The following is a 21,070-nucleotide window of genomic DNA, read 5'->3' on the forward strand; positions in this document are numbered from 1 at the left end:
GGCGAGCCGCGGCCACGCAGCGACGAGCAGCCCGGCACCACCCCCGCGGCAATCTCCCCGCGCAGGCACCGGGTGACGGCCATCTATAGCCCGCCATGCCCTGCTTCCTGGGGCTCGCGGTGAGCATCCACACGCCCAACGGGCCGCTCTCAGAGCACTCGATACAGAAGCAGAGCAAATTCCACCGCATCACGTCGTACATCCCCGTGCCGCCCGCAAAAGTGCCGCCCGGCGCGACCAAGCCCGAGCAGTCGACCTTTGCCATCTCCATCACGCTGCTCACGCCGGGGCTCCACGTGCCGTACTCGGCGCCGAAGCCTACGCCCGAAGAACCCGCGCCCAGGCCGAAGATTGTGGGCGGCCTGCCCGGCTTCACCAGCGAGCGGGGCAAGTACGGCGCTGCCATCGCTCCCTACAAGCCGCTCACCACCTCGCCGAACGAGACGATCGCCGCCTACATCTACTTCGACGGCCGGGCAAAGGAGGAGGTGGCGACGCTGCTACGGCGCGGCGAAGAGACATGGGTCAACTCGCGCTGGGTCAGTGTGCCCGAGTCAGAAGGCGGAGGGCTGGCCGAGCGCGAGTTCTTGTTCCGCGAGGTCGGACTCGAGCGCTGGCTCAACGGGCTCGATCTCGAAGGCTCCGATAAGAACGTGGCGGCCAAGATCGAGCGGAGAAAGCAGCGTCTGGAGAAGAAGCGCAGGAAGAGGAGGGAAGCCCGCGGCAGCAGCGACGAGGACGAGAGCAAGCCAACGCGAAACGGCGTCCTGCGCTATGGCGACGAAAAGGACGCGCCAGTCGAAGCGCTGTCAGGCAACGATGACTTCTTCACATCAGACTCGGACTCGGACGACGAGCCCCCTGTGCCGGAAGCCGCAGGCCAGATCAAGGTCGCCTTGTTCCGCGTGCTGGCCTCTGGCGAGATCAAGCGCGGAGAGTACTCGCCGCAGTTTGACGCACACGACGACGACGACCCGAACGGCGGCGATGGCGAGGACATTGACCACACGACAAGCTTCGCCAAGCCCAAGACGCTGGACCCCAAGTCGATCAGCACGCAGACGGTCACTGGCATCGATCCCCCAGACAAGCCGTATGCCGTCTTCACGTTCTTGTACCGCGGAGAGCGTAAGCACTTTGAATCCTGGGAGACGCTCCGAGCTAACCACGTGCAGGCCAACTGCGGAAGATGGGCATCCTCGAGACGGCCGACAAGAAGACTGTGGCAGCGTCGCCGGCAACTCGACGAAAATCAGGACTGGACTTTGGCAGTCTCCAGCCTCTAGACGCGGCAAAGGGCACAAAGAACTTTGGCGGGTACCGCGACATACAGTCACCAAAGGCCAAGCAGAAGAGCGAAGACGCCATGGACAGCGATGCGGACGACGAGGACGACGAGGGCGAGGCTCGGCGGGATGAAGTGGACGACAGGGAAGTTGCGGCGGACAAGGGCATGCTTTCGCCAGAGGATGCGGCCAAGCAGGGCGAGCTTGCCGAGGGCGTGCGCAAGATCAAGGTCGGTTGTCGCCACGTGGTCAATGGGGTAGCCGACTAACGACGTGACAGCTAAAACGACAGCATTCTGCCGAGCCTCTGGCACGCGCTCCGCCCGCAGGCGAGTCCTCGTCCGGGTCGCCCGTGAGCGGTGCACCAGCGGCAGGCAACTCGGCGGCGGAAGGCTCGTCGTCGGCGACGACTGCGCCGGCCGAGGGCGAGAGCAGCGTGGCTTCACCGTTCAAGAAGCACCGGGCTTCGCTGCCCGGGTTCGACGAGAACGTGCGCAAGAGCCTGGGCCAAGCGCTCATGGGGGCGCAGAAAGAGCGAGGGAACTCGGAGGGCACGATCCCGACGACGACGAGCGAGTCGAGGATGGAAGACGATGAGGAGTTGTGACTTGTGGAGATGCGATTGCAGAGCGTGACTTGTGGAGATGCGATTGCAGAGCGCGTTTGGTTGACAGTCGGCACTTGGCTTTGAGTGTAGCACTATATATTTTGGCACACGGTCGGTCACGCATAGCCCTTGTTCTGTCCCATTTTGGCGACGCACGGCCACGCATAGCCTTTTCTCCGCCGTGTATGCCGTCGACAGGCATGGTTCCTCGGATTATACCACGCGGCGCCACGGGTTCTGGGCCGGCATCTGCTTCGTTGGGCGCTTTGGGGGATTGTCGAGAACTGGGCGGTCTGGGTGGCAGTCGTCGATGACATGCTCTGCCAAGGTAAGGTAGCATCAGAGTAACGGCATCAGAGTGCCGGCACAGAGTACCGGCACAGAGTAACGGCATCAGAGCACTGTAGATCATGTCACTATTCTCGGTCATGAATGTGTCGCTATTCTCGGTCATGAATATGTCGCTATCCTCGGCCATGAATATGTCAGTCACTATCCTCGGTCATGAACATGTCAGTCACTGTCCTCGGTCATGAACATGTCGCTATTCTTCGTGGTAGTGTCACTATTCTTTGTGTCACTATTCTTAGTGTCACTGTTCTTAGTGTCACTATTCTTTGGCATCCATCCATCGACTACAGCTTGAACTCGAGGGCGGACCTCTCCCAGCCAACCGCCCAGCCGTCGTTTCTGCTCGCAAGGTCCTCTGCGACTCTAATCTTCTCATCCCTGTTCCGCTCGGTGCAGAGCTCGAAGACGGTGCTCAGGTTGAAGAGCAGGGAGTGAAAGGGCGGGCTGTGGTGCACGAGGTCCGACAGCAGGTCCCTGGCCTCGGCGATGTGGCCCGTGTACAGCAGACACACGGCCAGGTTCTGGGCGACCATGGCGTCGTGCGGGAACTGCGCGTGCAGAGCGCGGAACGAGGCCGCGGCAGCTGCGTAGTCCGAGTCGGCGAGCTGCACCAGCGCGGCAAGCGCGCCGTCGAGGAGCGCGTCGCTGCCGGCGTCGGCCGCCGCCGCGAGGCAGCGGCGCGCACTCGCCAGGTCGCCGACCCGCAGCCAGACCAGCGCTTCCATGGCCAGCACCTGTCGCGTCTCGGTGGCGTCGGCGTCGGCGTCGGCGTCTGCACCTGCACCTGCACCAATCGCGCACAGGGTGCCGAGATGGCGACCGGCGCCGTCCAGGTCGCCCATCTCGACGAGCGTGTTCGCAACGCGGATGCCGCAGTCCCTCAGCCTGCGCCGCCAGAGCGCCTTGTCGGCCGCGGCGGAGGCGCCGAGGATGCTCTCGCGGCACTCGCGGGCCAGCTCGTAGTGGGCCATGACGCCCTTGCGCCAGTCGCGGTAGCCCAGGGCGGTCAGGCGCGCGGCCAGCAGGCGCAGCGGCCACGGGACGAGATGCACGCCCGTCAGCGGATGGCGGTAGAAGGCGCTGCTCAGGTCGCCCAGCACGGTCGCCTCCTGGGCGGCGAGCGCGTGCTCGCTGATCAGACACAGGCAGGCGAGGCGCACGTGCACGAGGTGGAACAGCGTCGGGTAGTCCGTGGGCGCCGCGGCCGAGACAATGTTGCGGGCGGCGGCGACGGCGGCGAGGCGGTAGTGGCCCGAGGCGAGCAGCGAGTCAATGGGCGCCGCGAGCGAGGGCGCCGTCAGCGCCTGCTGGAAGGGCAGCGGGGCGGAGACGGGCAGCGCGTGGTAGGCCGCGGCATCCTGCAGAAAGGACACGTCGAGCGAGGCGACGAGCGTGCTGGCCGACCTGGGCGCGGCGGTGCTGGCCGCCGTGGGCGCGTCTTGGAGGGGGTCGTTGGGGCTGTTGGGGCCGTTGGGGCCGTCGGGGCCGTCAAGGGCGTCGGGGGCATCAGAGGCGGCGTCGTCGTCGGCGGCGGCGTCAAGCGGGCCTCTTGTCATGCGGCGCGTCAGGGCGACGCGACCCGACGGCGAGCGGCCATGGGCGGTGCTGCGCTGGGGGTTGAGCCCGTTGAGGCTGCTCATGGCTGTCGGCAAGCGTCGTGCTCGTCCAGGCGGCCGCTCCGAAGATCGGTCTCCCCACAGTTGGCGCGCCCGCCGAGCTCGCAGCAAGGGCTGGGCCGGGGCAGCAGCGGCCAATCAGCGCGCACGGCACCCGGCCCTTTTGGCTTTTCGTCGGGGCGATGGGATTATTGACTCTTCGCAGAGCACTTTGCAGAGCATCTCGCAGACAATCCGCTCGCAGGCAGTCCCTCTCTCTGCTCGCAGGCAATTTCTCTCTGCTCGCAGGCAATTTCTCTCTCTGCTCGCAGGCAGTTTCTCTCTCCGCTCGCAGGCCACTTGTCTCTCCGCTCGCAGGCCACTCGTCTCTCCGCTGCCCTCCTCGAGCGTCCCCTCGCCCATCGCACCGCCCCGACCAGCGATTGCTCCAGCGCCAGCCCGGCCGCGCCCTCCCCGCCATGCAGCAGTCACGGAGTCGCGCCATCGCCGCGCTCAAGGGCACACGCTCGTTCAGCGCGTCGGCCGCGCGAGCCCAGTCGTCGCCGCTGGCCCGACCCGCCGCGTCGGCCGTCGCGCAGCATGCCAGGCGCCAGAGCACCGCCGCGGCCGCGCCGTCTTCGTCGTCGTCGGCGGCCGCGGCGTCGCCGTCGCGCGCGCGCCCTGCGCCGGCCTTTAACCGCGAGGACTACGGCGCCGTGCAGCCGCTGAAGCCCTACCGCGCGCCCGAGATGGACCACTCGTTTGTCGGCATGACGGGCGGGCAAATCTTCCACGAGATGATGCTGCGTCAGGGCGTCAAGCACATCTTCGGCTACCCCGGCGGCGCGATCCTGCCCGTCTTCGACGCCATCTACCAGTCGCCGCACTTTGACTTTATCCTGCCCCGACACGAGCAGGGCGCCGGCCACATGGCCGAGGGCTACGCCCGCGCCAGCGGCAAGCCGGGCGTCGTGCTCGTCACGTCGGGCCCCGGGGCCACCAACGTCGTGACGCCGATGCAGGACGCGCTCATGGACGGCACCCCGATGGTCGTCTTCTCCGGGCAGGTCGTCACCAACATGATCGGCTCGGACGCCTTCCAGGAGGCCGACACGGTTGGCATCACCCGCGCGTGCACCAAGTGGAACGTCATGGTCAAGAACATTGCCGAGCTGCCCAAGCGCATCAACGAGGCGTTTGAGATTGCCACCAGTGGCCGTCCCGGCCCCGTCCTCGTCGACCTGCCCAAGGACGTGACCGGCGGCACCCTCAACCGCCCCATCCCCATGTCCAGCACCCTCCCGCCCTCGACGAGCGCCGCCACGCTCGCGGCGAGGGAGGTCTCGAAGAAGCAGCTCGACGCCTCGATCCGGAGAGCGGCCGACCTGATCAACATGGCCAAGAAGCCCGTCATCTACGCCGGCCAGGGCGTCCTGCAGACGGCCAACGGGCCCGAGCTTCTCAAGGAGCTCGCGGACAAGGCCAACATACCCGTGACCACGACCCTCCAGGGCCTCGGCGCCTACGACGAGCTCGACTCCAAGTCGCTGCACATGCTGGGCATGCACGGCTCGGCGTATGCCAACATGGCCATGCAGGAGGCCGATCTGATCCTCGCCCTCGGCGCCCGGTTCGACGACCGCATCACCGGCGCGGTGGCCAAGTTCGCGCCGGCCGCCAAGGCTGCCGCCGCAGAGGGCCGCGGTGGCATTGTCCACTTTGAGATTATGCCCAAGAACATCAACAAGGTCATCCAGGCAACCGAGGCTGTCGCGGGCGACGTCGGCTCCAGCCTGACCCAGATGATGCCCCTTGTCGACACGGTCGAGGACAGGCCCGAGTGGTTCGCGCAGATTGCCGACTGGAAGAAGCGCTTCCCCTGGGCCTACGAAAAGGAGGGCGACAACGGCATCATCAAGCCGCAGACGGTCGTCGAGAAGCTGTCTGATCTGACGGCACACATCAAGGACAAGACCATCATCACGACCGGTGTCGGACAGCATCAGATGTGGGCTGCCCAGCACTTCCGGTGGACACACCCGCGCACCATGATCACGTCTGGCGGCCTTGGCACCATGGGCTACGGCCTGCCCGCCGCCATCGGCGCCAAGGTCGCGCGCCCCGACTGCCTCGTCATCGACATTGACGGCGACTCGTCCTTTTCCATGACGCTGACGGAGCTGTCGACCGCCGCCGAGTTCAACATTGGCTGCAAGGTCATCATCCTGAACAACGACGAGCAGGGCATGGTCACCCAGTGGCAGACGCTCTTCTTCGAGGACCGCTTCTCGCACACGCACCAGAAGAACGCCGACTTTGTCAAGCTCGGCGACGCAATGGGCGTCCAGGCCAGGCGCTGCGTGAAGCTCGAGGACCTCGAGGGCAGCCTCAAGTGGCTCATCGAGTCGGACGGCCCCGCCCTCCTCGAGGTTGTTGTTGACCAAAAGGTGCCCGTCCTGCCCATGGTGCCCACAGGCAGCGCCCTGCACGAGTTTCTCGTCTACGACGAAGGTACGTTGCCCCTCCTGACACACGGCAGACGCAGACACGGCAGACGACAGACAGACACGACAGACGACAGACACGGACACGACAGACACAGACACAGACAAACACAGACACGACAGACACAGACACAGACACGACAGACACAAAAGACACATGCTGACGAACCCCACAGAGACGCAAAAGAAGCGCAGAGCGCAGACCAAGGACAGATCGGGTCGCTAGGCTAGTTTTTTTTTTCCTCATGTCACCTGTACATTGCGGTTGTGTATATTCTTGGGTCTGGGCCGGCGTTCTATTCCAGTTGTAAAGTCGGCATCGGTGGAGCGCTCTTTTGGAATGTTGCCAGTGCGAAAAGTATCAAGTCGGCGGCGGTCAGCGCTCTCTTCGAACGTTGCCAGTGCGAAAAGTACCATCAGTCTACGTATGCGCGGATCATAAATCTCCAAATGATATACCACGCAACACCCCCTACGCAACACGACACAGCTTGCCGTTCTCGTTTGGCAGCCCGTCCACGCTCTCCACACGCCACCTCTCGCTCCCCACCCCCGTCGTCGCGAAAAACACATCCCCCGGGTCCAACGCGCTCTTCAACTCCAACAGCCGCCCGTACTTGGCGCCCCAAAACGCCTGCCCAAAGTCCGGCTCCAGCCGATCCGCCTCGGCGAGGTAGCTCCCCGCGCCGGGCGAAATGTCGCGCCAGCTCTGCATGTCGACGCGCTGGAAGTCGTTTCTGATCTTCAGCACCTCGGCGCTGGTGCTGTTGAGCCCCCAGCGCACCGACTGCATCGAAAAGGACACCAGCGGCCGCCACGCCGGGTTGACGGCGTTGTCCGCGCTCGACTTGCACTGCATGTTGAAGTGCACCTGCACGTGGCCTTTCTCGCTCGACGCCCGCAGCTGCTCGAACAGCTGCTGCCGCTTCTCTGCCGACGCAAAGTTGGCCCGCGGGAACAGCCGCGAGCCTGTCGCCACGTTGGCCTTTTGCACCGATTCCAGCGGGAACGAGGACCGCCAGGCCGCGTAGAAGCTGTCAAAGTGCGTCAGGTTGGGCGCGTAGGTGATGTTCAGGCCGTCGAGCTGCGTGAACCACGGTTGCAGCAGCGCCGTGGCTTCGGCGAGCGTCTTGTTGGGCGCGAGGAACGGCGAGAACTGGAACGTAAAGGACCCGTTGGACGGGATCACCATCCAGTACGTGTACGTCCCCGCGTCGGCGTTTTGCACGTTGATGTCGAGGTACGCGCGGACTGCGGACCAGAAGGTGTCGTTGCTGGTCTGCTTGGAGGAGAAGCTGAAGCGCGAGGCCGTGACGGGCATGTCCGGGTGCGCTCTGACGGTCACAGACGTCGCGACGCCAAAGGTGCTGCCGCCTCCGCCGCGGAGCGCCCAGAAGAGGTCCGTGTGCGACGTCGAGTTTGCAACCACGAATTCGCCATTGGCAGTGACGACTTCAAAGGCGAGCACGTTGTCTGCACCCGTGCCGTAGAGGCCGGTCAGCGGCGAGTGCCCGCCTCCTTGGATGTAGCCTCCCATGACGCCGACCGTCTCGCCCTCTCCACCAACGACGACCCGGCCTTTTTCATCTGCAGCCTTGTAAATCTCAAACGCCTGGACACCGGTGCCGGCCTTGAAAGCGGGACCGGTGTACCCAAGTTCCTCATCCGCATACTCCTCAATGTACTCAATGTCTTTCATGTAGTGCGTCCAGATACTCAACGCGTCCTTGCCGCCGCTCTTACCGAGGAAGTCATGGCCAGTGTTCTTGACAATGAGTCGGACACCCGAGTTCCTGGCAAAGTTGACGGCGAGCTGGACGTGCTTCGGCTCGGTCGCGTTCACGACGTACGCAGGGAACCCGCCGCGGGTGCAGTTGTGGCTGTCGAAGATGACTGGCGGCGTGCACGTCATGCCCTGCGCGACTGGAGACATCATCTCAATCGGGTCGTGCATGTGCGTGTACGACTGAGTCCATGTTGCCGAGTAGGTCGCGCACTGCTCGGCATCGTAGGCTGCATGGGCTGGGTAGCAGACAGCGGCGAGCGGCGTCGGTCGTGAGAGGAGACGGTTGCCAGTCAGCTCGTTCAGCTGCGACCATGCTTCGTCCGACGGCCACGCTGCGTCTCCCGGGTAGACCTTACAACGCGTCTCGTTCTGGGGAGCAGTGGTGCTGGAGCCCGGGAGAAAGAGGTGCTTGGCGGATAAAGTGACGCCCTCGAGATCGGCTTCCACAAGGACATTGAGATCCCGGCGAGCCAGTGGAGAAGCGGTGGTTGTCGCGGCCAAGAGAGCTGTCAGCCAGGTGGTAGATGGCGCCATAGTGGTGTCCCGTCTTGGTCGAGATCAACAAGTCTGTGGTGCTCGTTCGTCAATCTCACGGTCAATCGCAAGTAGCTGAACTATCACGGTCAATCGCAGGTAGCTGAACTATCACGGTCAATCGCAGGTAGCTGAACTATCACGGTCGATCGCAGGTAGCTGAACTATCACGGTCAATCGCAAGTAGTTGAACTATCACGGTCGATCGCAGGTAGCTGAACTATCACCTCTTACCAGCGCGACGGCTCCGGGTTTCCAGGACCGCTCATCGTTCTGCTCGCTCATTTAAGGGGCACTGATGGCAGATTGCTGCACAAAGGGCCCACTCTCGGCACGTCGTAGACCGATTCGAGGACCTGCATGTCGCTCCCTCTAACAGACCATCTCAACGAACGCGAGTAAGCTCGAATTGGAGCTCCAATTCGGGCCCATGAAGGTGTATCGCCAAGACATGCCAGTGCACGGCAGATGTTCCCCGCGGGCGGGATGGTCACGCAACGGGACAGGAGTCGTCACGCAACGGGACAAGAGTCGTCACGCAACGGGACAAGAGTCGTCGGGATGGCGGTTCCTCGACTCGTGCGTTCGTGATCATCGTCCTTCTGGCCAGTGAATTGTGCAGGAACAAATACTCCGAAAGTGGCAAGGTATGTCGATCCACACGCCGAACAGGGTTGGGCCGCTGCAGAACGTGTAGCTGAACACTAGGTACCTATTGGGTACTGGGCATTACATCTTATCTCGGCACTGGTGAATACACGACGATAGACATTGATGGGTGCAAGGAGGAAGCTTTCGTACCTGCAAGCAATCGCTTGCCATGTGCCTGCCGAAATTCACCCAGCGGCCCGTACCTCGACCGAACTCAATTACCACCAGTCTCAAGCCCTGAAGCCTTGGGCACCATCAACCAGGTAGTGCCAAACTTAGATGAAAAATCAGCTGCGCGATCAGATGGTGACAGGATTTTGTTTACCGCTTTGACCCTTTCGCGACACGGCTCGGCCCTACCAGGGTAACCCTGGGCCGTCTCGCCCTCTTCTGACAGGTCAGCTAGGCATGGCGGTTCACGATCAACACTCGCACTGCCTCAACAGCCCTCAGCAGCCTCAATCGTGACCAAAGCGTTGCTCATATCCCTGAAGGGTATGTATCGAGAGGGTGGGGCTCCCGCAAATGGCCGCGCCGCGACCAGAACATGCGCCGCATGCCTAGATTCGTGTGGTATTTCTCCGCCTGTTGCTACCATGGCATGGCCCATCGGCGAGTAGGTGCTCGCATAGAAGGTCCTCACAGTCAATTGAGGCGGAAGAACGGAGGAGATAGAGGTAAGAAGGCACACCTTTCAATCTGAAGACGCCGTCATTAACCTCTCACGTAGCTCACGCAGTAGAGCATCATCACTGTACAGCCTCACTTCAGGAGTATAAACCGGTTCCCCGTCAGTTCCGTTAGGCAAGTGGAACGAGTTGCGCCCACATGTCAGTCACCGTCGAGCTCCGTTGCGTGTCCACCGGCTTTTGAGCACCGGTCCTTCTACAGATCATCACCAGAATGGTCGCAAGCCGTCAACATGAGGCTCTTGCAATGATATGCGCGTTTCCGGTCCTTTCTACCATCTTTGTCATACTGCGAACGTACTCCAGGTACCTAGGTCGCAACTTCGCGTGGGACGACAACCTGATCTTGCTGGCAACGTTGCTATTGCTGGGCCAAACTTTGACTATCTACAAATGTACGCATCTCGTAAGCCTACGGTTCCTTCGTATACTGACACGCACAGATGTCCTAGTGAGCGGCACTGGGTATCATGTCTATGATCTCCCCAAGCGTACTATTGCAGAAAAGATCACCGCGTTGAAGTGGAGTTTTGCGGTGCAGATGTTCTATCATCCATTGATGTGTGCCATCAGAGCAAGCATCATCATGTTCTTGTTCCGGATGAAAGATGAGCGTCGAAGGATACGATACTCCTTACACATCGTCTGTAAGTCTACCGCCAGCTCGCTGCCAAGATAGGCTTTGATACTAACGTCAACTTTCACAGTCTGGCTGAATATTGGCTACACAGTCGCAACTACATTGGGAAACACTCTGCAGTGCAATCCTGTGCAGTACACATGGCTTCGACCTGCGATGGACCAGTATGACGCCGCCGGTCACGTCACAGTCAAAGGTGGGAAATGCATCGACTCTCGGACCTTTGTCCTTGCAAGTTGCGCCCTCAGCATCTTCATGGATCTCATCATCATACCGATTCCCAGCATCATGGTGTGGAACCTGCAGATGAGCGCCAAATCCAAGATGTTGGTCGTCCTCATCATGAGCTTGGGTTGGATGTAAGTATTTCAAGTGCCCTTCCGTATCTGCGCAATACTCACAAGTCTCCAGTGCCACAGGAGTCTCAGTCGGGCGCTTCATCGTCTACTACTACCGTTTTGCGCCTACGAACCTTGACCGTACCTGGAACATTGGCCTGGTCATCTCCGTTGCTGAACCGGCCGTCCACATCATCACTGCATGTGCGCCAGCCACCAAGGGACTCTTCCGCATGCTCTTCCCCTCTTTCAACTCAGACTACGGAACATACAGCGACAGCTACGTTCCATACACTCCATCGAATACGAAGCAGTTCGCGTCCCGTACGACAGCGTCCAAGCAACGGCCATCCATCGGCGGGTTCAACTTTGGACTGTCTTCAAAAGGCATCGAGGAAGGGCAGGACACTGTCATAGCGGAGAGGCCACAGCCAAGCCCCAGAGGTGATGATGTGTATGGTATGAAGCCATTGGGAAGCGTTGACTCTAGGGAGAACATCGGTCATGGCGATTATGAACCGGCACACGAAGCTAGGCCTGACAGGGCCAATACAAAAGACAGCAAGGGAGACAATAGCTATGTTGAGGTCGAGCCCACACATGTCTTGGGCCATGCCAAATAAGCTCTTCCAATTTTCGAGTTCGGACGGTACGGATCTGTTGCATGGTGTCAATAGCGAATGTGTTGTTGTCTTAATGGCTCTATACCAGTTGCCATTTACGTCAAGTCCAATATATTCAACAAGATTTCACAGCTCCTGCCGCCATATGCGCACCAACGAGCTACGCACTACGATACCAATTTTGAAACTTGTCGTGGACTCTGATCCGACATCAAATGATCGTCACCTCTCCGCAGCTTCCTAAAGACCTGCCCCGTTCGACCTCACCCGCGATCGAGGCCCAAGACCAGGTAGGAGCGCGGGTCAGATTTCGGATCTGTTCCCTTCCATATTCTGTGTCCAGACTTCACCGATCTGGTGTGTACGGGAGGACGGCCTTGTAACAGTGGTTGAAACGATGCGAGTTTAACACTGTATTGCTACAAATTGCCTCCTATTTGAAATGGTCTCGCGGCGTCGAGAAAGTAGAATCGTAACTCATCGTCACAGGAAGAATCTGCTTCATTGTGCAGCAGGATCCAAGAAGCCCTCCAGTGTCTCGTAATTGAGCGGTCTGAACAGCTCATTACTGAAATCTGCACCCGAGCTGCCCAACAGTCCTTCAAAGTTCTCAAACGCCGCGTCGAAGTTGAGCCAGTCGGGTGACTGCTCGGCAAAACCGAATGCAGCAGGGATTGGTGCTCGATCTGCACGCTCACTACTCGTGGGATGCTGCCCCGGTGTGAGTGCAGGCATGGGGTTGAGCAGATTTGGCATCGGCGACGGCTGTTGCTGCTGTAACCTTGGATCTATCGAATTGTCCGTATTCTGCAGCGGCCATTGCATGTTCGAAACCGGCATGTGTGGTCCATTGTGGGAAGGTTGCGGCGTTGGCGGTTCCGTCTTCGGCTCATTTGGGCGCAGTTCTGGCGCAGTGGGTGCGGGTGTGTTGACGGCGTTTGTTCTCTGTCCTGCTGCGTTGCTGAGGACAGCGCGACCGATGTCTGCCATCGTTCCTGCAGACCACCATGCGTTCCGCAGTCGATCGAGGAGAAGAACGCACTGCTTTAGCTCCTCCGAGGCACGCTTGATGTGCACCTTAAGACGTCGAGAGCGGAAGTGTCTGTAGACTACACTGAGCGCTACAGACAGCGCGTAGGGTACGAGAGGAAGTGGTGGCAACTGCTCGGGAGATTCGGCAGTGAGCAGATGAATGACACGTGTTGCTGAAAGACTCTGGCGGACGTAGGATGGGGTTGACTTGACAGGCGCGTTGATGGAGAGGGACTTGTGCGAAGCCATGCACATGGTGTGATGGAAGACGGATAGAAGGCCTAGGTTTGTTAGCTTCTACGAGCAAGCGTCTGTGTGCACCAGACTTACTCATGATTGGACCATCGAGCTTGTCTTCGCCGTCACCGACCATCTCCTCGAATCCGAGGAAGTCATCCTCCCAACCCGTCTCGTCTGCAGAGCGACTGCCTGGTCTGTAGTAGTCAATGACCTTGTCGAGCATCTCCGAGATCTGTAGCCAGATACCAAATGGACTTGACCTCTTCTCTGGGTCGGTAGGTAGTTGCCTTAAACTGTTGTCGCGATCGTGCATTAACAAGGGTCTGCCGTTCATGCAAGCGTTGATTTTATCAAGACTCCACAGGCACCAGAACACGTCTTCGAGGTTACCTTGCGACTCTGAGCTTTGGTTTCTCCATTGGTGTCCAAACTGCAAGCCAAATGTATGAGCGTGGTGAATGGCTTGAGCGAGGTGCATCGATGCTTGTTCAGCGCCATCTGGTCCTTCGCAGTGTAGCGATATTAGAGCTAGCACTTGGATAAGCACAACTCTGTTCTTCTCAAGTTTCGCTTCAATGCCGACAATGACGGCCTGATACAACCTCTGGGAGAACTCCCGTGGACTGAGTGGCTGAGTTCCGTTGCCTAAGAGTAGGACTTTCGCAGCGTTTGCGTGCTTAGACGCTACGATGCAGATCGCTTGCATCAGAAGACGAGGTTGTTGCCCTCGCGAGTACTGCTCGTAGAAGAGATCCTTGTCAACAAGTGGAAGGAGTGGGTGGACAGAAGCGAAGTAGATGTCGAGGAGGACATCTTGACTCCTACGTGGCGGGAGAATGTCGACGCCTACTGCATCTAAGTACTGTTGGAGAGCTTTAGAAATCTTCACCTCTGAAGTGTTTGGCGGACCTGTTTCATTGATGTGCACTGAAGCGGACCTTGGCTGAATGGTCGCTGGCCCCTGGTCTCTCTCTTCTACCCATTGGCCAATAGTAGCTATACTCGGTGACTGCGCAGGATCTCGTTTCGAGTGGACTTGTTCTCTTAAGACAGCCTCTGGATTCAAGTAGCCCAAGAAATTGGGTGGGGTTTGTGGTGAGCGTGCGCTCTCAGCTGGACTGTGAGGCGGCGGCATGTTAGAGTGGGGATGAACGTTGGCATGGTTCCTGACGTCCCCACGTGGAAACCTTGGATCGTGAGGGTGATGATGTCCAGCTTGAGCATAGGCATGAGGGTCTGAGGTTGAGTTTCCTGCGTCCCGGTCACCGCTTTGGGTAGGGTTTCCGCCTTCATGGGAATCGCCGCCGTTCTCCTCCTCGTCAAACGTGTGGCTGCATCTCTTCTAACGGAAAATCAGCTAGCTGAGACATGTTCTACGGCTGGCTAGCACTCACTCTGCGTTTCTTGCAGGATTCACAGGCGCGATGGACTCCTAGGCGCACGTTAGCTGTCTGTCCCATGTAGCGCACTGACATCAACGCACGCTTGCGCTTTCGGAAGAACTCGTTATTCGCCGCAAAGGTGATCATCGTAGACATGTTGACGTGTAGCGACGCGTCCGCGATGTTTGCTACGCGTGAAGATGTTCCCGCAAGGCTCCAACGAAGACTTGATGTCTTCAGGTCACGAGCCGCGGCGCCGAATTGATGACTTTCAACCGGAGTTTCTCACCCGTGCCCGTCGCCTCCGCACCTTGTCCACACGTGTGATTGGCCAAGATGACGTGCAGCAACGGGCATGCAACCTCTCTCACCATCCCCGACCGCATGTAGTGGCACGATGATGCGTTGTTGCCAGAGCTCTCCACGGCAGGAGCATGACGGCGCCGTCCCTCCCTATTGACATCTGGCTGATCATCTTCGAGTACATAGACGCTGCCTACGACGTTCTCGACGACACCGACGCAGACTCCCTTACCGTACTCTGGTGCTTTATTCGCAACGTCGCGCCTCATCTTCGCGACTGCATCGACGAGTACTTTTGCCATGGCGTACTGCAGAACATGCTCGTCAACTTGAGCTACAGCAACATCAACCGCCATGGTGGGCCCGCCTTCGCCCACCTCCACGTACCCATGAGGTTCTCCCATCTCTCATCAGATGGCAAAAGAGCAGTCTTCAGGTAGTATACATACCGCAGCATCGACATGAGGCACATGCATACAGGCTCTGTCCGTGGCTGGGTGCCCTCCGCCGAGCGATAATACGCTGAAACGCGCAAGCCTAAGCCCCGGGTCGTGCACAGAGGGGTGGCAGCGGCGCGCACAGGTCCTCCAGCTTGGGAGAAAGAGCATTTGAACCTTCGCGGCACACTCTCAGAAGGAGATAGAATGGACTACCTAGCCGCTCTGCGAGACCATACCGGCATCGGCAGCGGCTACCGACCGCCCTTGTACCTCAAGCTGCGTGAAGCAGCCAACGACACCGAGCTCGTTGATCTAGTCGTCGACATCGAAGCACGCGAGCTCTCGTTCGACTGGCGCCGCACACCTGCCTGTTCTTTGTTGAACAGCGCTTCATAATACTTGCCGAGAGAGGCACCGGCAAACGAACTGTCCATGACGCAGATCTGGTGGCTGCGATGGCCAGGACAACAGCCATGACCAATGGTGTGCACATGCAGGACTGTTGGAACAGCGACAACAGGCGCGCCAGACGTAAAAGGCTGCAGTCTTGGGTACATGAGAACGAGCACCGTATGGCCCCTGAAGATCGCGTGAAAGCTGAGGATCATGTCGAATATACCAGAGACCGGATAAGGCGTAGACTGCGGCCTGAGAAACTGCGTGAGCTTGAGCTTCCCGATGTCACGCAGGGGTTGGAAGAGACTATTCCTCGGGCATGCGCTGAAGATTTGCCATGCCTGCTGCAGTGGCCATGGCTTAACGAAGACACGCACATAGCTCCCAGAAAGCCTGTGCAGCTAAAGTGCGGCTCGAAGGGATGTTTGATCATGTGATTGATATGCATTGATACCCCATGGTAATGCTACGCAAGTCTATACGCTAGCAGACTTTCGGTCATTGATGCTCTGAAGCACCCTCTGATTCATTTTCCTACCCACAAAGCACGAGTGTCCCCTGCAACCCTGCAACCCAGGGACGTTCATCAAGAACTTGACATCTGAGTTCTAACCACTCCAGCGCCCTCGGCCTTCTTCGTAGTCTCCTCCTCCCTCGACCTCGTCCTCACCACCATCAGCGCCTTGCCCAGCAGATTCTGCCCCCAACGATGCCTGTTCGCATCAGCATCCCTGGCTGCAAAACCGATGCCCCAAATGCGGTCCATCGGACTGGCCTCAACGAGCTCCATATCGTCAGTCGCCAGTAACCACTTCATCATATTTGCCGCATCCTGCGAAACCGTGAACTTGTGCACATTACCCTGCATCACGATATCGAACTTGTCTGCCCTTATTAGCTCTCATTTCCTCACTCAAGATCACACAGAACTCACTCTTATCCCACACCTCGTTGTCGAAGTTCTTGACCTTCCGCCCAAGCGCCTTGTGCACCTTTGGATCGCTGGTCTTCAGCATGTCCTTCGCTACCTTCTCGTCCCCAAAGAGCTGCGCCTTCTGCACCATCATCCATATTTCGCAGGTTGTGTACGTGTTTCCGTCCACAGTGAAGGGTGAGGGATACCATTGCCCGAGAAACCCGGTGTCTTCTTCGAAGGGGCGCTAGAAGTAGACTGGTCGCACGGAGGAGACTGGGGCGGTGTTGACTGGCATTGTATATGGCGGTTGCTGATGTCTTCGGGGTCGGTGTGATCCGGCTTATTCATGTGGCTAGTTCTATGGCAGGCGATGACAATTCGGTGTATGGGATGCTGGTGAGGTTGCGCTTTATACTAAATGCGTCTAGTGATGCTTGGTTCTTCAAGGACGAAGGGAGCAATGATTTGTTTTGACTGCAAAAAAGTCAATACACATTAAAATCCAGAGAAGTCATGGTACACGGTTGCTGCCTCGCGCTGGCCAATATGAAGGTGCTGTTTGTGGTGACTGGACGGGCTGGACGGGCTGAACTGTGGATAAGGAGTCACGACGGAGTAGCGCCACCCTTTCACAGACACATGGATGCCGCCCTTGGGCCTTTGAGTCTGGTTGGCAACATCAGAGAACGGAAATTCATAGTAGTATAAAATACCTGACGCTTCGTAGATCTGGGGACAAGGGCATGATCCACTCAAATTCGCCACTTATGCTAAGACGGTTTTTGGGCGCACCCATGCATATGCTTCCAACAAACATTACAATATCAACTTCCACAATCTTCGCCAACGGGTGGCTACACGAAGAAATAATGCCCTAAGAATGAGTGGCTCTGTATTGTAGCATGACACCTCGCTCAGATCATGCCTTCGATGCCCTGCGAAAGTCGCTCCTCCATAGCCTTGACAAGGACTGGCGGCACAGCCTCATCAGTCGCGCGGATAGTGATGCGAAACATCTGCTTCTCGTCAGTATTGCACTCATGTATCGCAACTCAAAGAACATACCTGCGTATCAAAGTTGGGTTCCAGCCTCAGCAGACACCCAAACTTGCCGCCCTCGCTGGTATGCAAGACCGTCGCTCCGACAATGTTCTTTCCATTTGGATCCACGCCCTCAACGATGCCCCATTTGAAGCCTGTGACAACTTTCTTGACGAACGCAAGGTCCATGGTTCGGCTTTTGTTGACTAGGCCAAAGATGCTTTGCGCTTCGCGCGGAGCACCGCCAATCTGCTTCCAGCGCTTGAAGAAATCTTCGGCGCTGAGTTCTGCGCCTTCCATATACTTGTGCAGTAACACGGGCAGTTGCAGTGTGATGCCTTGCATGGCACCGGCAAGCCAGGATACGCGAATTGTCGGGGCATGTATGAAGACATTCTTACAGTCGAACATGATGGTTTGCTGTGTCTGACCCTCGGGCTGTATCACTGTGTCCGGCAAGCCCTTGACGTCCGTTTTCAGCGTCTCTGCAGATCGGTTATCCAGTGTGGTGGTAAAGGAGTTCGTGGGGAACGAAGATCTGTTGGTGAAGTAGAATATCAGGCATCCCAATGAGCCGCGGTACTCTGTCCTCAGACCAACTTGCACTTGCTGATCTTCGTAGAGCACCCCTTCGGACCGAAGCAGTAAGCGATTGTAGCCAATTTCCCAGTCCGGACTTAGATGAGCGGCGCTGGCGAAATTCGGTCCGCTCAGCACCTTGTTTGTGTCAACGTTCAGGTCAAGGCCGGCAAGATCACTTGACAGAGAAGCTCCACCGTTGGTCCCATTGAATACAGCTGCCTTCTGCTCACCCTGCACTGGCATTGTCTGGGCTCTCTTGAAACCAGCTGTTGAGTTCTGTCGCGCAAGGCCAATCTCTCCTTGGTTGGCATCTTTGCCTCCAACGACCCAAGTTCGCTTGTCGCTCGTTGTTGAATGTTTCTGGTGTAATCTCGAAAGCAGCGCTGATGTTCTCTCAGGGTATGGTGGCATTTCATCGCAGACCGTTCGCAGCAGATCGTCCGTGGGCATTGTGGCGAGAGCAAGGTACTCGCATGCTCTTTGTTGAAGCTCAGAATCTAGCGAGTGTGTATAGGCGCGGAATGCTTGTAGAAGTTGAGGCTTGATCTCGGGGAACAAGTTCACGAACTTGACATAGCAAGATAACAAGATAGCCCGTGTACTAGACGAGCAACCTCGCATCTTTGCGCTCATCGCCATGAATTGCTCAATTGGACTGCAGCCTTTGCTGTCAGCAATCAAGTGGCCGAACTCGCCGAGGATGTAGCCTCCAATCTTGACGAGCGTTTCGTGACAGTCGGCTTTGACGTAGGCCAGGATGGTTTGAGCTGCATATACCTGCAGCTCCTCGTTATTGGTCACAATCTGGATGACTCGCTGCCAGACCTCATCACTAACGTGATCTCCGGCCATTGCGATCAAGCGCAGTGTGATGTCCACATACCACTGCACGTCTGTGGCATACTTCTCCGTTAAAATTGCAATCTTGAGAACCATCTCTTCTCGTATCGCGTAGTCGGCAGACTGAAGGTAACGCAACAGCTCGCCCACAATGGCCTGCGCATTTGTCTGGTCGCACATACTGTAGAGGAGATCCAAGCCTTGTCTTCGCACACTGATGTCCCTATCTCTCAGCGACCCAATGATGATAGCCTGGTGTTTCTTGATGGGATCCAGTGTTTCTCCACGGGCTGCCAGATGTGTCATAGCTTCCAGGCCTAAGTATCGTACATTTGTCTCGCGAGACGCAATGAATTTGCCCAAGCGAGTAGATATTGTCACCATCAGATCCGGCTCGGTGTCCAGATGGATGACTAGATTGATCGCCTCGAATAGAACAGCGTTCTGTGCATTGTTCTGTTGCACGTTCTTTGGCATCTCCAGCGCAGAGTCCATGATCTTTCGTAGTGCTTCGCGAACCAGGTTCCGGACGTGTGTATCCTCAGGAGGTGGGTAGTATTGGAGGAGTTTGAGCAGCTTGACGAGTATCCAGGGACATGGAACCTTGTAGTAGTAGTATCCTTCAGCGCATTCGTTGTCCACAACTATCCTCTTGAGTCTGTTTGCAGCCTTCACGTAGCTTCCCTTGTATTGGTCTGCGTTGTCCTGAACCAAGGCGGTGATCAGAGAAGTAACAGAGAGCGCTACGCCCATGTCGGGGTCGTCCATCAACGATATCATGCGCTCGGCCCATTCATTCTGGACAATCCCGGGGTATTTACGATATAGACGGAGGAGAGTCAGAGCGGCCTTCTTCTTGACGAATGCTTTCGATGCTGGCGAGATCAAAAGCCGGTGGACCTCACCGCTCAGTGCTTCACCTAGCTCCTTGCCTCCCACATTCGCAATAGCGTGTAGCGCCAGGCAGTTGTTGAGCTCGTTGTGGTCCATGAGATCCTTCCTGATACTGTTGACGACCAGATGTATCAGCTCGTGCTGCTCATGGAGGAAAAGTGTTACTGCAAGGTATCCAATCTGCTTCTCTGAGTACTTGGTGGCCGAGATGAGGTTGACCGCTTCGAGATGCCCAAAGTCGACGTTCCAGCCCAGGATATAGATGTACAGAAGCTTGCAAACATATTTCTTCTTCTGGTAGCCGTTCAGAGCACCATCTCTGAACTTTTGTCTGCCATGTCGCGTCAGCGGTTGTCGATTCCTCCTGTCCGACAGGGTGCACCCACCGAATGTTCGCCAATTCTTTGTTGATTCGCTTCTCCTCCAATTCTCTCGCTCGAGCATTACGCAAGTCCGCAATGAAGGAGACCAGCCCACGCATGGTGGGGACATCGCCAGAAGTGTTGCTGCTCCTGCTGAACAGTCCTCCTTTGCCCGCCGCTGCCATCTTCGCTGACACAGACATTGTGAAGATCGTTTGCGGGCTCTAGCCGCTGAGAGGGCGTCCAGAAGAACGGGAAGATCTGTGATTCTGCGTCGTCGATGTGGACTACGAGAGTACGGCGTGCGGTTCCAAGTAGGGGTTACGCAGCCGAGCGGGACGATGGGGAATACGAGAGATGCGCAATCGCAGAGAGGGTCGGAGGGAACGGATAGCGAATACGGTTCATGGAGTCTAGAGCGAGAGAGGATTATGGCTGGTAGGAAGGCACGAACAGTGCATGCTGCAGGTGGCCGCTCGTGCAGCAAGATGCAAGATGCGCGCAATGCGGCGGTGGTGGAGTTCGTTCGCGCGGCAGTGTTTAGCGTCCGAGACCCTGCCCAGATTGACGGCCTCCAACAGCCAACCACGCTACAGTACAGTACTACAATGCGCCAGAATATCCCAAGCAAGCAATGCACGCCATCATAGGAGCTGCTGGAGACAGTGAAACACCTAGGGCGCTGCATATCCTATGTCTCTTCTATTGGCGCTGCAGTTGAGCAAATAGACAGATCAACTCCAAACGCATCGTGTCAGCCAATATGTCCAGTGCTCTGAAGGTCGCATCGTCACTTTGAAAGGCCATTGAGGCTTGACCTGACGTTTACAAGACACAGACGAAGCTCGAACACATGCACGGCACAGAACATAGACGAGAGGCCGGCAGTCCTCGCAATGAATGTGGATCCATAGTATAGCCACGTGTCATTGTCTTTAAAATGTTCTGAATTGTATCTGGATATAGACTGCTCGATGGCAGGTAATTGTTCGTGAAAGACCCCTCAACGCCGTAATGCCGCCCAGTACCTTAAGCCGC

At 57.9% G+C, this 21,070-nt stretch overlaps 9 protein-coding genes across 9 annotated transcripts; 4 read left to right on the forward strand and 5 right to left on the reverse strand.

The window, feature by feature from the left end:
• Window positions 1-95: 95 nt before the first annotated feature.
• On the forward strand, window positions 96-1,893 carry M421DRAFT_53792 (uncharacterized protein; the record flags this gene model as incomplete). The annotated part of the gene is made up of 3 exons (XM_033595155.1): window positions 96-1,128; window positions 1,176-1,520; window positions 1,655-1,893. The coding sequence occupies 3 exons, from the start codon at window positions 96-98 to the stop codon at window positions 1,891-1,893; spliced, it is 1,617 nt and encodes a 538-aa protein (XP_033453095.1).
• Window positions 1,894-2,369: 476 nt separating this feature from the next.
• M421DRAFT_250792 (uncharacterized protein) lies at window positions 2,370-4,004 on the reverse strand. Its single transcript, XM_033588604.1, has one exon. It carries the CDS (start codon window positions 3,882-3,884, stop codon window positions 2,529-2,531), a length of 1,356 nt encoding a protein of 451 aa, XP_033453096.1. The 5' UTR covers window positions 3,885-4,004; the 3' UTR covers window positions 2,370-2,528.
• A 314-nt stretch (window positions 4,005-4,318) lies between these two features.
• On the forward strand, window positions 4,319-6,569 carry M421DRAFT_53870 (acetolactate synthase; the record flags this gene model as incomplete). The annotated part of the gene is made up of 2 exons (XM_033595165.1): window positions 4,319-6,350; window positions 6,520-6,569. 2 exons carry the CDS (start codon window positions 4,319-4,321, stop codon window positions 6,567-6,569), a joined length of 2,082 nt encoding a protein of 693 aa, XP_033453097.1.
• A 246-nt stretch (window positions 6,570-6,815) lies between these two features.
• Window positions 6,816-8,663, reverse strand: M421DRAFT_53287 (FAD-binding domain-containing protein; the record flags this gene model as incomplete). Its single annotated transcript, XM_033595097.1, has 1 exon — window positions 6,816-8,663. The coding sequence occupies one exon, from the start codon at window positions 8,661-8,663 to the stop codon at window positions 6,816-6,818; it is 1,848 nt and encodes a 615-aa protein (XP_033453098.1).
• Window positions 8,664-10,217: 1,554 nt separating this feature from the next.
• On the forward strand, window positions 10,218-11,604 carry M421DRAFT_1434 (uncharacterized protein; the record flags this gene model as incomplete). The annotated part of the gene is made up of 4 exons (XM_033587504.1): window positions 10,218-10,398; window positions 10,447-10,650; window positions 10,711-11,002; window positions 11,055-11,604. 4 exons carry the CDS (start codon window positions 10,218-10,220, stop codon window positions 11,602-11,604), a joined length of 1,227 nt encoding a protein of 408 aa, XP_033453099.1.
• Window positions 11,605-11,621: 17 nt separating this feature from the next.
• M421DRAFT_416455 (uncharacterized protein) lies at window positions 11,622-14,473 on the reverse strand. Its single transcript, XM_033591078.1, has 4 exons — window positions 14,360-14,473; window positions 14,271-14,308; window positions 12,967-14,218; window positions 11,622-12,917 (listed from the first exon to the last, which is right to left on the reverse strand). The coding sequence occupies exons 1-4, from the start codon at window positions 14,412-14,414 to the stop codon at window positions 12,106-12,108; spliced, it is 2,157 nt and encodes a 718-aa protein (XP_033453100.1). The 5' UTR covers window positions 14,415-14,473; the 3' UTR covers window positions 11,622-12,105.
• Window positions 14,474-14,692: 219 nt separating this feature from the next.
• Window positions 14,693-15,397, forward strand: M421DRAFT_1436 (uncharacterized protein; the record flags this gene model as incomplete). Its single annotated transcript, XM_033587505.1, has 2 exons — window positions 14,693-14,944; window positions 15,098-15,397. 2 exons carry the CDS (start codon window positions 14,693-14,695, stop codon window positions 15,395-15,397), a joined length of 552 nt encoding a protein of 183 aa, XP_033453101.1.
• A 643-nt stretch (window positions 15,398-16,040) lies between these two features.
• M421DRAFT_25038 (DUF1768-domain-containing protein) lies at window positions 16,041-16,536 on the reverse strand (the record flags this gene model as incomplete). Its single annotated transcript, XM_033588599.1, has 2 exons — window positions 16,041-16,282; window positions 16,332-16,536. Coding segments are annotated over 2 exons (447 nt in total), but the record flags the coding sequence as incomplete, so codon positions are not given.
• Window positions 16,537-17,227: 691 nt separating this feature from the next.
• Window positions 17,228-20,235, reverse strand: M421DRAFT_89188 (AP-2 complex subunit alpha; the record flags this gene model as incomplete). The annotated part of the gene is made up of 3 exons (XM_033597745.1): window positions 17,228-17,329; window positions 17,379-20,001; window positions 20,057-20,235. 3 exons carry the CDS (start codon window positions 20,233-20,235, stop codon window positions 17,228-17,230), a joined length of 2,904 nt encoding a protein of 967 aa, XP_033453103.1.
• Between the last annotated feature and the right edge of the window lie 835 nt (window positions 20,236-21,070).

Source organism: Didymella exigua (genome assembly GCF_010094145.1).
Source record: "Didymella exigua CBS 183.55 unplaced genomic scaffold M421scaffold_3, whole genome shotgun sequence".
Taxonomy (NCBI): Eukaryota; Fungi; Ascomycota; class Dothideomycetes; order Pleosporales; family Didymellaceae; genus Didymella; species Didymella exigua.